Source organism: Lolium rigidum, chromosome 4 (genome assembly GCF_022539505.1).
Source record: "Lolium rigidum isolate FL_2022 chromosome 4, APGP_CSIRO_Lrig_0.1, whole genome shotgun sequence".
NCBI classification, from domain to species: domain Eukaryota; kingdom Viridiplantae; phylum Streptophyta; class Magnoliopsida; order Poales; family Poaceae; genus Lolium; species Lolium rigidum.
The window spans coordinates 34,915,330-34,931,687 of NC_061511.1; the positions used below are offsets into that span (position 1 = coordinate 34,915,330).

Sequence of the window (16,358 nt, forward strand, 5' to 3'; positions counted from 1 at the left end):
AATTGGATGTATTTCCTACCTTTTTTCTACATCTTAGATTGATGGCAGTGGTGTTTTTTCCCCAATTTTAGATGAAACTTTAGGCATCTACATGTATTTTTTTTATTTTTCTACATCTAGAATATTTGAATGAATCAAGGTTAACACGCTAGTATGCTTCTGTGATCCCAGGTTTGGTTCACGGGGATGTATTTATCTTTTTTATACATCCATCGCTCCAATTTGTACATGTTCAAATGAGATCACAAAACTAGTTGGTGTGTGGTGTTTGTTGTTTTACAGGGCAGCCTCATAAAAAAAATCGCCAAGAACTTGCGACACAGCTGAGGAATGAGAATGCTGCTCTACGCAGTTTGTGTGCCGACCTGGCCAGTAGGAGGAAACGTGTGGAAATAGGACTTTCTATTTTCGGAACGCGGGTTGTCTGACTACTTTATTTCCTAATTTGGGTGGGGCACTCCCATAGACTATATGGTGCTATAGCATCGTGTAGCAGCGTCCAAAGAAAAGGTAGTAATTCGAAGTGGCTACGCCTACGCACTCGGCCAGAACGTCGAGGCACTGATCGGCGATAAGGACGCTCCCATGGCTCAATCCCGTTCGCCGTCGACGTTCCCGACCACCGAGGTATCGTCCGAGGTTTGCTCCGCTGTTTTTTTCTTTTTCTTTGAATCTTCGATCTAGTAAAGGGAAGCCTGGAACCTGAATCGAGCCGTCTCCCCCATCTGTAGATGAAGAAGAAGCAGAAGCAGGAGGATGAGCAGGCCGTGGCGAGCCTCCCCGAGGGGCCGCTCGTCGAGATCCTGTCGCGGGTTCCCTACAGGTCGCTCTGCCGCTTCAAGTGCGTGTCCAAGCCGTGGCTTGCCCTCTGCTCCGACCCCGACATCCGCAAGAGGTCGCCGCAGACCCTGACCGGCTTCTTCTACAGCACGACGCGCTTCTGCAATTTGTCCGGGAGAGGCCCGCCTATGGTCGACCCCTTCCTCCGATTCTTGCGCAAGAGCTACGAAAGTGCCATCATCGAACATTGCTGCGGTGGCCTTGTCCTCTGCAGATGCCGGAAATCACGTGATTCCGACGAGGGCAATCTTGTTGTGTGTAATCCTGCAACGGAGACCTGGATTCAGCTGCCTCCTTGTCCTATAGAGTCGCCATACGAAGTCGAAGAATATTTGGGTTTCGACCCAGCTGCACCCTCCCGTTTTGTGGTACTCGTGGTGCAGCTTGTGGAATTCGGAGAAGTGGCCATCTACTCATCAGGACGATGGACTACGGTGCAGAGTGGTTGGGTTAACCAACCTGTTCCTGTTGGTCCTTCAAATAGCGTCTTCCTGAATGGCACTATGCATTTGATGACCCATGAACCTTCGATATTCACAGTGGACACGCAGGGGAAGGTTTGGCGGGAAATTGATATTCCGGGCGACGTGCCAGAGACCTGTGCAGGTTATTCCATTGGACAGTCTCAGGGACGCTTGTATGCTTGGTTTATAGATGATCCTAATGTTTGCCAACTCTCTGTTTGGGCTCTTGAGGATTATGGCAGTGCAAAGTGGACCTTGAAGCATACTGCTAACATTTTGGAGCTGTTTGGAAATCATTGCCGCAAAGATGGCGAGGTCTATGAGATGTTTGCAATTCATCCAGATCGTAATTTGATTTTCCTTACTGACGGGAAGAAAAAGACTATCTCATATGACATGGATAACCGAGAAGTGCATGTTATCTGCACTTCTAAAAATTTGTGGGATATTCAACCTTATATTCCCTGTTTTGCGGAATGGCTGTCAGATAGTCACTGAAAGTCTGTGCAGGTTCACATACCTGTCATGGAACTATTGCCTTCATGAAGTTGAGTTGTTGGATATGGGTAGTGGCTTAGATAAGTTATGTGTAGCTATAGCATGCCTTTTTGTGGCTTTGAACAATGTATTTTTTTTTCACATCTGTCTTTGAACAATGTTGGCTAGCCATGGAGAATATGTAGCACCAAGCAACCTTCGAGTGGGTAATGCTTGTTGCAAGAATGAACCTAGACATTTAATCTATCTGTGACATCTAGTACTAATCGTTGTTCTAAATTCTTTGGATTTTCACCCCTTTATTTCTTTTTATTTCTTGCAAGTAAACGTATATTTTGTGTATGACTTGTTATCTGTTGCTGTTCAATATTGATGTCAGTATGTCACCCTATTTTTATGCACCTGTTAAAGATTTGAAATGCTTATCTCCTCTACAGCATGAACAGAGATGGTAAAGAAATGTTAGTGTCCTTGATGTCATCTGCATGGTATTCCACTATTGATGTCAAACAATATGCAGCTTAACATACCTACAAAGCATAATCCTTTCATCTTCTTTTTGTGGTTAAGGGAAGAGGACTTCTTGGAGGGGAAGAGAATAACATGATCCCCCAAGTATTCTAATTCTTGTTTTGATTGAGCTGTCTGTGATCATTCTAATTCAGTTTGACTGAAATTTCTAGGTTGTTGTCTTAGTAAATATTTACTCGAGCAGCTTACAATTTTGTTGACCGTAATGTTAGCGTACAGAATTTTCTTGTCCATTACATGGCCTTTCAAATATTGTATTCAGTTCCTGAATATGCAAATTGAATTAATCTCTTATTGTTAATTGTTATCAACTGGTTCCCCTGTTGTGATGTACAGAGTCAAAGAACTGAGCGCTAAACTGTACTGCCTCCGTTCTGAAATACATTACATTCTAAGTATAAAATTTATTCTAAATTACTCTACATTTTAGCTCTGTAATCAACGACGATACAGAAAACGAAGCAGTCCTACTTTTTCTATTGGATGTCATTAGTTTCAATGTAGTTTGGATTGGTTGAAGTAGTACTAATAATTGTTGTACTAGTTTGTCTTATTTTTTCTAAGATGTAGACTAAACCAGAACGGATGGAGTACTGTGTATGGCTACTAAAATAGGTGTGCATTTTATTATTTTCTGGACCTGCAAAGTTAAATGAAGAAGGAAGAAAAAAAAATTTCAAAAAAAAAAGGAAGAAAAAAAGACATCAGAGCTAAGGCTGAGGTAGGCATGAATCCTGTATGATGCAAATTCTTAGTTTTTAACCTGCTACTATGCATTATTTTGTATCGCAAGCCTTGCTCTTTACTAGAAGCTGAGCACGGCGATATGGAGATATCAAGTTGTAGTTGATATCATTGTAGAAACTTTTCTGCAATCTAGATTGTCGCCTCATCAGTGGTTGCAATGTTAAACTTTGGAAAATTAAAGACCTGTTAATTAAGATGTCATTTTTCTTCCAAAAACTAAGCACTCCTCCACATGTCACTGCCATTTGACAGCATCCGCTGCAACATACAGACATGTTGGGATGCATATGTTCTCTACTCCATCCTGCAACTGCTAGATGTAAAGAGGTTGGAAGTTGTAAGACACTGTTAAAAAACGAAGATTACTGAAGCTGTGCACTGGCTATGTACACCTGAGGCGCTGGAATTTCCTTTGTTGGATCTTGGTGCCAGCATGTTGGCTGCTTTGTTCTGTTTCTGGGGTATCCTCTAGGAGATGGTGGCATTAAACTGTACTTTGGTTGGTCTCTGAAAACTGTTCTATATACTCAATGATATTTAAACGCTAATTCTTTATAGTTTTGCTAAATTGTTTGATCAAAGTTGATACTGAAATTCTATGATCTGAGCACGACTTTCCTTAAACTGCTAATTATTAATGGAGTTGGGCAGCTTCCGGATGTGTACCTTGTTTTCCTTTGTATTCAATAGTTAGATGATTGTCGTCAAGTATTTTCCCACGATCTAAATCCTTGTGAGTTACGTACTACTTAGATAGTTATACACTTATACATGCAATTAATCAGTACAGTAAATTCTGGTGAGTTATGGAAAAGTTGGCTCTGAAGTGTTAAGCACCAGCAAAATACAGATACACACATCTCGAATTCTTTTGCACAAAATCATGAAGTGTACAAGAAGAATCATATCCAAACGATAAACCGAGATGTAGAAGGATCATAAATTTATGCATCGTAAAAAAACATCTATATATGTTAATTAATAATTATTAAGTCTATGTCATCAGTTCTCCTGCATGTTCTGGAAACACAGCTGCTACCTGTGTGCACCCAAATCTGCATTCAAGTTTTCTACTGTAATAATGCCAATCCATAAGGATAGCACTGTGACTAAATAAACAGAAGTATGTTAAGTTTGACTTGCAGCAGCATGATAACATTCACTGAACTGCAATCAACTGTAAATTCAGAGTCACCTCACAGCACCATTCCAACTCAGCTAACGTTGAGAACCTCACTCGAATCACCAGATTAATTATTTTCCCAGCAATGCAAAAATGTTACTATTGCAAATACTTAACTGAAAAATCATGCACTTCCTAAGTGCTAGGCAAGATCCAATCCTTTATCGCCAGGCTCTGCATCATTCAGGATGATCCACACAACCCAGTTTCCACACGAAACTGCAAGCAATGCATTACAATTTCCTCTATGGTTCATGGTTGGATCTCCACTACCTCTTGGACTCGTGACAAAAAGTCACCGGAAGCATGCTAAGTGCAGCACCATCACACTAGTGACTTCACCATTGCAGCCAATTGTCATTTTCACAATGTGCAGTTTTGGCACAAAGAATACTTGTTTAACAGGAGAAGATCGGTACATGCGCAGCCGCACCACTACCGCGACGACTTGGCGTACCAGGAACTAATATCCATCACTTTAACCATCTATAAAAGGAAACCAAGAAACATAAACCATGCAGGCAGTCCAAGACAGTGTAATAAGCAAGACTGAGATTGTAAGAGTTGAGACATGGAGTACTCTCACTGCAGGTTGCTCCTTGTGTGTTCAGTTCTTGCGCTGTGCCTCTGCAACCAAGGAGCGAGGGGCGACGAGTTAACAAGCGATTTCTACGACTACAAGTGCCCTGGCGTGTACACCGTCGTCCAGCAGCATGTGTTTTCTGCAATGAGGGATGAGCTGAGGATGGGAGCCTCCCTACTCAGGCTCCATTTCCATGACTGCTTTGTCAATGTACCAAATACTTCTTCTGAACTTGCTCTCTATGTTTGTTGCACTTCTACTGGTCCTTGTGTTGATGTTACTTAATTTTGTTGCTGTGATGTATCCAGGGGTGTGATGGTTCAATCTTGCTGGATGGTGACAAAGGCGAGAAATTTGCGCGACCCAACCAGAACTCCGTCAGAGGGTACGAGGTCATCGACGCGATCAAGGTCGATCTTGAGAGCATGTGCCCCGGGGTGGTTTCCTGTGCGGACGTTGTAGCCCTTGCAGCTGGCTATGGAGTACTCTTTGTGAGTACCTTACTACGTCTTATAGTCCGATTTTTTCAGATACATCCAGTTTGCCAGACAAAGTAGTAATTATGTACTGAATTTTTCAGAGTGGAGGGCCTTACTATGATGTTCTTCTGGGAAGAAGGGACGGTCTGGTGGCCAACCAGTCTGGAGCTGAGAAAGGCCTGCCCTCGCCGTTCGAACCGATCAGCTCGATTGTACAGAAGTTTGCCGATGTCGGCCTGGACACGACAGATGTCGTGGTCCTGTCAGGTACTAGTTGACCCACTGATCACACAACTGGATCTATCTCAATCAAGGTGCACAAACTATATTTCAACCCTGCGCTACTCCCCTGAAGTTAAAAGTGCGACCATGCTTAATTGAGAGTAAAAGCAACTCATCAGTTTCGAAACCTCATTTCTTACGAAATATTCTTTGGTCAATCATCACGCAGTTCCCATGATCGATGTGATAAAATGCACCATAAAAAATAAGATCACATGATCAGGAATTCTGAACTTGAAAAAATTGCAGGTGCCCACACGATCGGACGAGCCCGGTGCGGGCTGTTCAGCAACCGCCTGACGTCCACCACGTCCTCGGCGGACCCGACGCTGGACTCCACCATGGCCGCCAACCTGCAGAGCCTCTGCGCCGGCGGGGACGGCAACCAGACCACCGCTCTCGACATCAGCTCCGCCGACGCGTTCGACAAGCACTACTACCAGAACCTGCTGACCAAGAAGGGCCTCCTGTCCTCTGACCAGGGCCTTTTCTCCGGCGACGAGGACGTCGTGGCCAACACCACCAAGGCTCTGGTGCAGAAGTACAGCGACGATGGCGAGCAGTTCTTCTCCGACTTCGGCGCGTCCATGGTGAAGATGGGGAGCATCCGACCCTTGACGGGATCAGAGGGAGAGATTCGCTGCAACTGCAGGGTTGCCAATTGAGAAACGGCGAGCAGAGTTCGTCAGATGTTACTGGCTAGGCGGAACTAGCCGGCTGGTTAATGAACTAGGAGTGAGGATGTATAATCCTAGGACGGCTAGCCGACCATAGCGTGCACTGGTGCTAGCTGGTAGAGCACTGGGTTGTCACGTCATAGTTCATACCCGGCTAGATAATCTTGCAAACCAAGTAAGTTCATGAAATGTGTTGTTGTATCTGTGCGTAATATTAATATCTTTCATGGTCGAAGTAGAAGATGGAGAATCAATAATGATCTAATTATGCTCCTTAAAGCTTGGGGATCATCGTGTGATGGATATGTGAAGATGGTCTTTAAGAAAAGGCGTTGCACATTCTCATATGCATTACGGGGATCAAAGTGTTAGAAATATACTTTAGAGTCAATCATGTATGATATATATTCTATTGTACTATAATTTAAAGTTGTCTTTATATGAACATTTATTTTTCGATAAAGGGAATATATTAATATCGAAGGATACCAATTACACCCAGCCTCTGCAACAACGCAATACCCTAAAACATTACGGATGCACACAACTAAAAAAAAGAAAGAGAAAACTAAGAAATAAAAGTCCCGCTATAGCATCACAGCCCTAGCAACAGTAATACAACCACCACCAACCACCACCAAGACAACACCTGAAAATCAGACTCTTCAAAACCGACGCCTCCAAGAAGGGAACAGTGCACCAGCGCCGTCGTCGACCGATCAAAGATCTTAGGTTTTCACCCTGAAGATAGTCTTCGCTCTCAAAACAAAGCCTTCAACAAGAACATTGCCAGACACAACCAGTTAAGGCCTGACCTTGGGTTTTCACCCTGGAAGGTAAGACTCCGAACTTCACATGTGCTGCCGCCCCCACTTCCATACCACTGTTGCTAAGCCCGGAACACCAAGCAAGCCTCTCAACAGCGCAAAGACTTGAACCTCCATTAGCTAGTCCTCCAATCCGGCCTTCATGATATTCGTTTCTTCTGACTTCACCATGGATCAACTGTCACTTGGTGTCAACACAGAAAAGAGCTTTGCGCCGCTCCCTCCAGACCTGAAAGTTCAGAGATGGTAAACCTAGAGGGGGTGAACAGGTTTCTACAAATTTTAATTTTTTCTTTGCAATATTAGACTTTGCGGAATATAAAGGTGAGCCTAATGCAAACTAGGTGAGGCAACCTATATGATGATACAAGTAACTCAAGCACGAAGGCTCTTACAGGAAATTATATCACAAGTAAGGATTTCGGTTAGAGATAACCGATAGCACGCAGAGACGAGGGTTTATTCTCGTGTTCCCTTCCTTTGCAAGAAGGTACGTCACGTTTGGAGGGGTGAAGGTCCCACGAAGGAATCCCCAACGCCACGAAGGCTCACCCTATTCTCCGGAGCCTATCCCACGAAGAAATAGCTCACTCACTTGTGGTAGACTTTGAGGTAGCATCCAAACCTTCACAATCTTGTCAGGAGCAAATCCACAGCCCGGATGCTTCCGGACCACTCTTGCCCACCTAGGGTTTCCAAGGAATCCTAGAGAGCAAGTATCTTGATGAATACAAGGGGAAACAAGATTTTGCTTGGCGGAACTGTAGATCAAGACCTCCTCTAGCTTTTCCCCGGAGGGATTTGAGTTTGGGTGGAGGAGGAGGTAGATCCGAAGGATTTGGAGCTCAACAATGGAGTATGAGAGAGAGAAATGTCTTGAGCTTTTGCACTGGTCTCCTTACCCCTTCAAGGAAGAAGAAGGGGCTTATATAGTCGTCCCGGAACAGTAGTCGTTTTTCACTTCAGAGTCGAGCCACCCGGTAGCTGACCCGGTGGTACCGGGCCACATACCGGACAGCCCGGCAGCAGCCCCCCGGTGGCCGGGCTGACTGCCGAAAGCTCCTGTGCTGTGGTTCCTCTTCGCAGTCCGGTAGCAGCACCCGGTACACCGGGCTGGCTGTTGACCTTTCCGGCAGCAACAACCGGTGGACCGGGCTGTGTGCCGGGTTCTTCTGAGCTTCGGCTGGTTTCGGCAGTCCGGCAGTAGCACCCGGTGGACCGGGCTATGTACCGAGCTGCCCAGCAGCAACACTCGGTCAGCCTGGTTGTGTGCCGATTTTTCCTGGAGCTTCGGAACATCTTCTTCTCCTCGGCATTTCTTCCTCTCAGCATTTTTGGTGTGAAGATTATGTGTACATGTGATTTTGGCGAACTCCTCTTTAGAGACAAATGGCCAACACACCGTCATCATATCCTTGTATCCCCAGTGAAAACTTTGTCACCGCCTTGCATTCTCATATGTGGACTAAAACTTGTGTATATACTCATAGATAACATTAGTCTACACAATAGCAACGGTGTCATTGTTAACCAAAATAATGGTTAAGGGTAAAATACCCTTACAAGACCAATCGGTCGGAATAAAAGCATGGGTGCGCACGAACCGAATACCACCGATCCAGCAAACTCCTGGCAATAAAAGCACTATTATACTTGCCGGCGCCGCCTTCCGGAATTCAACACACCGGCTAGATCGCGAGTCGAGGCTTCCGGCAGGTCTTCCTCTTCACGCAAGAGAGAACCTAGGAGCGCCACCTTTATTCAGGTTGGACCCCCACGTCGGCGACCACCCCGAGCTGGCCACTCCAACCCTCTATCGGCGACATCAGCCATCGCTGATTTCCACGCTTCTCCATCTCGCCGCTGGAACGCGGTGATAGATCGAAAGATCCACCACCACCAACCGCAGGACGACCCTCTCCGGCGAAGAAGAGGGCCACCTCCACCGTCGAACCCAAGGCTGCTGCCTCGGGCGACCTCATGTCACGGGAGAAGCCCGAGATCGCCTCCACTCGCCGACGAGAGGCGAGGGGGGGGGGGATGGCGCAGACCATGGGCCTGGCCGCCGCCCACCACCAGCCCCTGCCGGCGGCGCCGATCCTAGGTCCTCCTACCATTTCCGCATCGCGCCGCTCCCGGGGAGATCTCTCCTCGGGGGCACGGCACCCGGTCTCGATTAATGATCGCGGATCGGTTCTTTAGTCCAGATCCTAGATTCAATTTTAGAAGTTTTCAATTCTATAGATTAGATCAACTTTAGGTAAATAAATTCGTAGATCATGATCCTCAAATTCCGGTGGAAATCAGTGCGAAATCGTTTCTCACAGCGGTGCACGATCGGCGGCACAAGATCGGCCTCGTCTTCGAGCACAACGGCCGACGCTCGCGGCACATGGCGAGGCGGCCAGGTTTGTCCGGAAAGATGACAGGCGGAACCAGGCCAGGATGGCTTGTCCGTGCAAGATCCAATCTACAGTCTACATTGACACCGGGTGCGTTTTCATACGAACTCGCCCACTGCTTCTCGCGCGGACGTTTAGATGGGAGCAGCACGGCATGAACATCGGCACGAGTACAGCTGAGCATGGGCAGCCTGGCCCGAAAATCTCGGGCCGGGCCGGGTCGGGCTTGCACTTCGGGCCGGGTTCAGGCTTGTATTTTGAGCCCGGACGTCGGGCCGGGCCGGGCTCGGGCTTGCAGGGCCGGGTTTTTTGCCTGTTCGGACCGGGTTCAGGCTCAATTTATAGGCCCGACGGTCGGGTCGGGCTGGGCTCGGGCTTGGCATTTTACATTCGGGCTTTTTCGGGCTTGGCCGAAGCCCGGCCCGGCCCGAGTTTTGCCTGGTGTAGGCACGAGGGACGACGTCCATGCGCAGCACAGTCTTCATCAGCTCCCGCTTCACGTCCAGGAGCCATGAGGCATGCAGGGCAAAAGCAGGCTCATCGTGCCCACGCCGATCACGACTTCGCACGCACGCCTACATCGACAACAAGACCCGTACGCTGACACCATCGGCAGGAACCGGACGCCAAGCTGCACGACTACAACATGCTGTGAGCCAAGATCTTCGTCGAGTACATAGATGAGACGCGACATACCATCCACACGTCAGGCCAGTGTGGATTCATCGCGACTTCTCACGGGCAGCACGACATCGACATCATTGTCGTCACGAGGGACGCCTCGAAGCGACACACACCGTTGACACGCTTGCTTCTCCGATATCGCTGACACATCATCGCCAAGGTCTACATCACCGTGGTCATCATCCACATCGTCGTCAACACACCACCGCCGCCACACAAACATCGCCCACATGATGGGCATACGACTACAATGCCCTCTGACAGTATAACTGCAAGGCATGAAGCCGGCATTAACCGCGTCCATGACACGACACCGACGATGGTATCGACCGCGTCTGACGGCTAAGACTGCATCGACACACCACAACCGCGCACATGGTTCTGGCAAAACCGTGTGTGTGCTTGGTGGGCTTCCTCTAGTCCTGGCAAAACTGGTGGTCTCACCTACGACCGCGTCCTCTGACATCTTCAAGACGCCAGCGGCGGTACCCCTCAGGGTGCAAAACGTCGCCCCCGACGGTACCTTTTAAGGTGCAAAACGTCGGCCCCAAACTGGAGCTCCGTCCAAATAAACAAAAAAGGAAGAAAACAAAAACCGTGCAATTTTTTTGCTTGATTCTGTTTTCGGTGATATATGAACATTTATATGTATCAACGAATTGATTATGTTTTGGAATGTATTTATATTGTGCATCCTAAATTGTCCCTAGTCGGCGTTATCTGGACACATAACCTAGACTAGTATGAGCCGGCTGATGTAACATCCCAAGTTTTAATAAAAAGAACAAGAGAGAGATTTCCAGAATCCAAAAATCAGAGCCAACAAAAACTTTTTCTCATCATATAGGGCTATGCATGTAGATCACCTTACTAATTATTTTGAGTGTGCAATTGCCATGATGCTTGCTTATGTGTTTATCTTTGCTCTGAAAACACTCACCATGATCTCTTGATCATCCAAAGACAAAGAAAAATAAAAAGGAAAAGAAACTATAAAAATCCATTTCACACACACATAAGGCTTAGGCCATTTTTACAAATCTTTGATATAGACCTTTTTGGTTTGCACCATTGAGTGTAAATGGATACTAAACATATATTAACAACTTTGGAAACAATCAAACACATTTCAAATCAAATTTGAAACAAATATGAGCTCACATGTGATTATGGTCATATGGGACATTTTTATTCTGCTGCTCACTTTGAGCCCCTGGCTTTTGAGTTTTCACTTCTACCCTTGACCATTTCTTTGCACCTCACCCAAGACAACATCAAGGACAACAACTTTGCTCAAGAACACACCCCAAAATTCCATCTCTATTTCAAATAACAAGCAAGCAAAGTGGGGACTTTTTATTAAAGTAAAGATCATATGCAAAATGAATTTTTGCATTTCAATTCCAAATTGAACCAAACCAACACCATTCTACTACATTTAATATATGAGTTCAACTCACCAAAAAGAATTGCAAAATTCGAAAATAATTTTCTTTCGGGCATTACCACAAACACCTTGCAGGCAGGGATTAAACAAGTGCCCATACTGAAAATTTGGAGAGGACTTGGTCCAACCCTGCCCTCTCTACACCTCTGGACCCTCCTCTCACCTCCCTGCACCCTCTCATCAACTTGCCAAGCACTGGAGCATGCCCACTTGACAAAAACTTGCCATGCCGTGGCATGGCATGCCTCTCTCATGCTCTCTCTCACTCTGGTCAATTCCAGCATGCCACACCTTGTCAATCACCTCCCTCACACTCACCTGAGGCTGCCCAGTCCAAGCCACGACCCTCTCTCGCACAGCAACGGCCAGAACACGAGCGCCCAGGTGACATAGGCATCCCAAATGGGCCTGCCGAAGATAGTACCCGGGGTTTATTGAAGGCCCATTATCCGAAGAATAAGAAGACTCGGAAGCCCAAGATAATATTAAGGAAAGCTAGAGTTGTAATAGAAAGTCTTATTTGTAAATCTTACGGGATGAGTTAGAAACCTTCCCAGACTTTGTAACTTGTACAGCACGAATCCCTCGGCTCCGCCTTCTATATAAGGGGGAGTCGAGGGACGCAGAGATCATCGAATCATTGTTTACAAACCCTAGTTTTCATATTCGTCGAGTACTTTTCGGCTGAAACCTTCGAGATCTACTTGCCCTCTACATCCAACTAAACCCAAGTCTACAATCCGTAGGCATTGACAAGTTAATCCCTTGTCACCAGGGACGCCCAGGACATGCCCATGCCGCGCCAGAGCGCGCATGGTGTCCGCGTTGGACGCGCCAGAGCGCCAGCTGCCCGGAGCCCCTGCGCCACCTCGACCTCTCCTCTCAGCGCCAGTCGACGCAGGACAAGTCACTGGATCGCCTGGACATGCCCACTAGCCCGCGGGAATGTCAGGCGTGACGACCATGACGACGACCGTCCGCCATGGCCTGAGCACTCCCGTCAAGCTCACCATCACCACAGAGCCTAGCCAGAGCCACGATCACGCGCGTCAGCCTCGCCAGTGCACCAGCAACCCGACGCGCCCATCCCTTGCCTCTTCGCTGCCCTGGAACGACGACGCCGTCGACGACCCTAGCTCCGCCCTTCGGCACTGCCTCGCCGCTATAAAAGGAGGACCCCTCCCACCGAATTGAGCACGCCAACGTCTTCCTCTCATCCTCACAGCACTCCTCGCCACCTCAATTTCATCTATTAGCCACCACACCGTCCCAATCGCAAGCTCGCCGCCGCCGCCAGTACACGGAGTTCGCCGGAGCAGGAGGTCACCCCAGGCGACGCAACTGCTTCCAGGCGCTTCCTCATCCACTCCAACGTTGCCGCGCACATCTCCGACGACCGCCGGAGCTCCGACGAGCTCGCCGACCCCCTACCTCCGCCGCCAGTGAGTCCCCCTCTCGTCGTCGACGACGACGCTCCCCGACCGTGCGATCCTCTTCTAATCGCACGGCTCCCATTCAGCGTACCGTTTCGGCGTGTGAGTCACGCTGACGCGTGGACCCCACGCTGTCAGGCGGCCCGCTGCGCTGGACGCAGTACTGGGCCAGCCCACCTCTCTCTCCCCTGTGCAGCCCATTTGCCTTTCCCGCCAGCCCAGCACTTCAAATTCGAAATTTCAAATTAAAGGAAATATGCAATCTGTGGCCAACTTTAAAATTTAATAGGGACAAATCTACTTGGCCAAATTTTACAAATTTTATATCTCTGGAAAGCTTAGGATTTTCTCTACCCAATGCCACTGGTTTGAACCCTAGATCTATTGTAGAACTAATGTGAGAAAATAAACAAGGCAGGGACTTTTCTGCCTTAGATTAATTCTTACAAATCAACCAAAAATGCTTTTGAGTTGATTCCAACTCCTATAATTCACATTTCACTTGTACTAATTGTTTCTGCAAAAATATGCCATGCTTACTTTGAATGATCATGGCCTAGTTTAATTAAAGGACTTTATGGCTATTTCTAGTCAAAGATATTGTCCAAAACTATTAATAAATTTTATGGGAGTGTTCCTCTCATTTAAATCTTGTCATGAACAATTCAAAATAAGGTAGAGACTCTGGTCATTTAGGTCTCATATGAATTGTTGATGATATTAAATCTTTACCATGTTAGGATTAAATGATATGAGGTGTTCACCTCATTTAAATCTTTTTCTTAAATGATAAGTGTGAAGAGGTTGACTTTAGTCAACCTAGGTCACATATTATTCATAAGAGAAATTAAATCTTAAGAAGATAATGAGAGGAAATTATTTCTCTAAGTCATTGAAATTAACACCTAAGTTAGTATGAGAGGAATTTATTTTTTCTTAAATAATAAGAAAAACACATCCACAACTTAATAGTAATATGTGATGCTAGTTTAAGTGTGTTTGTGCTTAGTTATAAAATAGTTTGGTGTGATGATTGTGTACCCCGTATTCGTATTTTAGACGCTAGTACCGAGGAGTACCAGGAGGAGGAGGAGGAGGTCTACTTCCAAGGAGAAGAAGACCACTTTGACCAATTCCCCAATCAAGGCAAGATAATACTCTTGAAAAGTGCAAGGCTCACCATGAGCAAAGCATTACCCCATTTACTTTATGCTTATGATCCTATTTCCCAGTTTTACTTTACAAGCTTTATTTACTATTGTTTTATCAAAGTACTTTTTGATTTATGATTCACTGGGTTAGTATTGAATTAGTACAAGAGTATCAAACTTAGCCTAGAAGCAAGGCAAGTTACTTAGCACCCCTCATACATAGATGCTAGTGCTAAATTAAATATGACTACTCTAGATGGGAACATGTGTTTATGAAATGATGATGGTGAAAACCTTGGAATGATGAGTCATTTCCATTGAAAGATTTTGAAGGTGATTATGACATGGTGAACTTTACAAAAACTGATGGTTGGGTTCGGATGCGATACCATTCCAATTTTACAAGTACCCCCACAATACCTGATTATGGGTAAGGCTTAGCTGGAAATTTATGTATCTTAGTATGGGTTCCCTCTAACAAGCGTCATCGGGGTTAGGCTGAAGGCTGCCTCTACAACAAAAGAAATGATGAGAGATGACGTGAAACGAGGTGAATGTCCGGCCCAAGCCCTGTGCAGTTCCCGGGTTAACAGTTGGTTTTCACCGGGAGGCCAAGCTCATGGGGAGAGGTGCCTATACTAGGGTGTGTAAGTGAAAGGTTAACGGTTGATGATCCGCGTCTCGAGTTACGATTATTCGGGGTTTTATCCCTGATGGATGTAATCAAATGTTGTGGCACAAGTGTGCAACCTCTGCAGAGTGTAAACCTATTCGAATAGCCGCGTCCGCGGTCATGGACAGTTGGAAAGGCCATACTGTTTTCGTCATCAGAATTTATATCTTTTCGAACTTGAACGGTGACTTTGATTTTTGAATCACAACTGAGTTGTGGGAATGACACTAATGTTCCCACTTGAGTTAGTTAGCACATGAGGAGCTGTTTACTAAAATGTTTATTCAAATAAAATTGGCTTTATGCAAATAACCTTAGAGCTTAGAACTTTTCAATAGCAATATTAGCACTTACATTAGTATTAGAGTGCGAGTACTTAAAGTACTCACGGCTTTGTCCCTGGCTATTCAAATGGCCAGACTATGAAGCCGAGCAGCAGTACGAGGATGACGATCAGCAGGACGTCTACCACAACTAGGAGCTTCTAACGTCAAGCGTTGGCCTCGTGGACTAGAGAGTCCTTGTATCTTACGCTTCCGCTATGAACTTGTGTTTGTTCGTTGATCAATAGATCAACTATTCGTGTAATATGGATCATGTGATTCCAAGTTGTAAGACATTATGGTTTGTAATGAATGATGACTCGTGATACTTAACTATTATGCCTCGCAACAACAATTTCCCGGGATTGCGATGTATGACATAATAGGCATCCGGACTTAAAAATCCGGGTGTTGACAAGTTGGTATCAGAGCCATTGTTTGACCTTAGGAGACCCTAGTTAGAAATGGACGTTCTAAAAATTTAGTTTCAAAAAGGAATGAAGTATTTCTAAAAATTTAAGTCTTTGTCTTCTCTTTGAGTTCTTTGGAAAATAAGAAGTCATGCTCTTCCTTGGAAATATAACTAAAATTTTGCCACACTTGTTCACTTCTCTAACTTAATCCTTCACTGCACTTTCAGATGGAGCCCGTGAACACGAAGTTTTACCAGCTTGGGAATGGGGGAAGCTTGATCTTCGAGAACGACCTCAACGCCCCTGTCCGACCACCTTGGTCGCCCGCACCCGGAGTTCCACGGAGCCCGGATCTCCGACCAGCCGAGAGGCGAACTGCAGGTGGATCATCACCTGCGGACTTGAGGGGCAAGATGGAGCCTCCCACTTCTGAGAGGATCCTCTTCTCCTTCATGGAGAGCAACTGGCTGGACGGACTTGCCCGCGCCCTTCAGGAGGGACTCACACGCCTGTGCGGGATGAGCGGGGAGGCACTCAAGGACCCTCGCTTTTCCCACCTCGCGAGGCGTAACTCTGCGGGAGAGCCCATGGACATGCCATCCCACCCGGAGCTGAAGCACCATGTGGAGCATCTCGACTTCATGCTGTACCACACTCAGCAGGATCTCGACCACTCCCGTGAGTACGCCAACCAGACTCACGCCCGCATCATCGAGCAAGG

At 46.4% G+C, this 16,358-nt stretch overlaps 2 protein-coding genes across 2 annotated transcripts; both read left to right on the top strand.

The window, feature by feature from the left end:
• Window positions 1–731: 731 nt before the first annotated feature.
• Window positions 732–1,997, top strand: LOC124708733 (F-box protein At5g07610-like). Its single transcript, XM_047240405.1, has one exon. It carries the CDS (start codon window positions 732–734, stop codon window positions 1,800–1,802), a length of 1,071 nt encoding a protein of 356 aa, XP_047096361.1. The 3' UTR covers window positions 1,803–1,997.
• A 2,837-nt stretch (window positions 1,998–4,834) lies between these two features.
• LOC124705854 (peroxidase N-like) lies at window positions 4,835–6,272 on the top strand. Its single transcript, XM_047237550.1, has 4 exons — window positions 4,835–5,056; window positions 5,155–5,337; window positions 5,427–5,592; window positions 5,857–6,272. Exons 1-4 carry the CDS (start codon window positions 4,835–4,837, stop codon window positions 6,270–6,272), a joined length of 987 nt encoding a protein of 328 aa, XP_047093506.1.
• Window positions 6,273–16,358: the final 10,086 nt, after the last annotated feature.

What these genes read in the sequence shown, in the direction of transcription:
- LOC124705854 (XM_047237550.1), top strand. Translation starts at nt 4,835, where the DNA reads ATGGAGTACTCTCACTGCAGGTTGCTCCTTGTGTGTTCAGTTCTTGCG. An exon ending in TCCATGACTGCTTTGTCAAT is followed by an intron (nt 5,057 to 5,154) that starts GTACCAAATACT and finishes TGATGTATCCAG; the next exon opens with GGGTGTGATGGTTCAATCTT. An exon ending in CTGGCTATGGAGTACTCTTT is followed by an intron (nt 5,338 to 5,426) that starts GTGAGTACCTTA and finishes TGAATTTTTCAG; the next exon opens with AGTGGAGGGCCTTACTATGA.
- LOC124708733 (XM_047240405.1), top strand. Translation starts at nt 732, where the DNA reads ATGAAGAAGAAGCAGAAGCAGGAGGATGAGCAGGCCGTGGCGAGCCTC.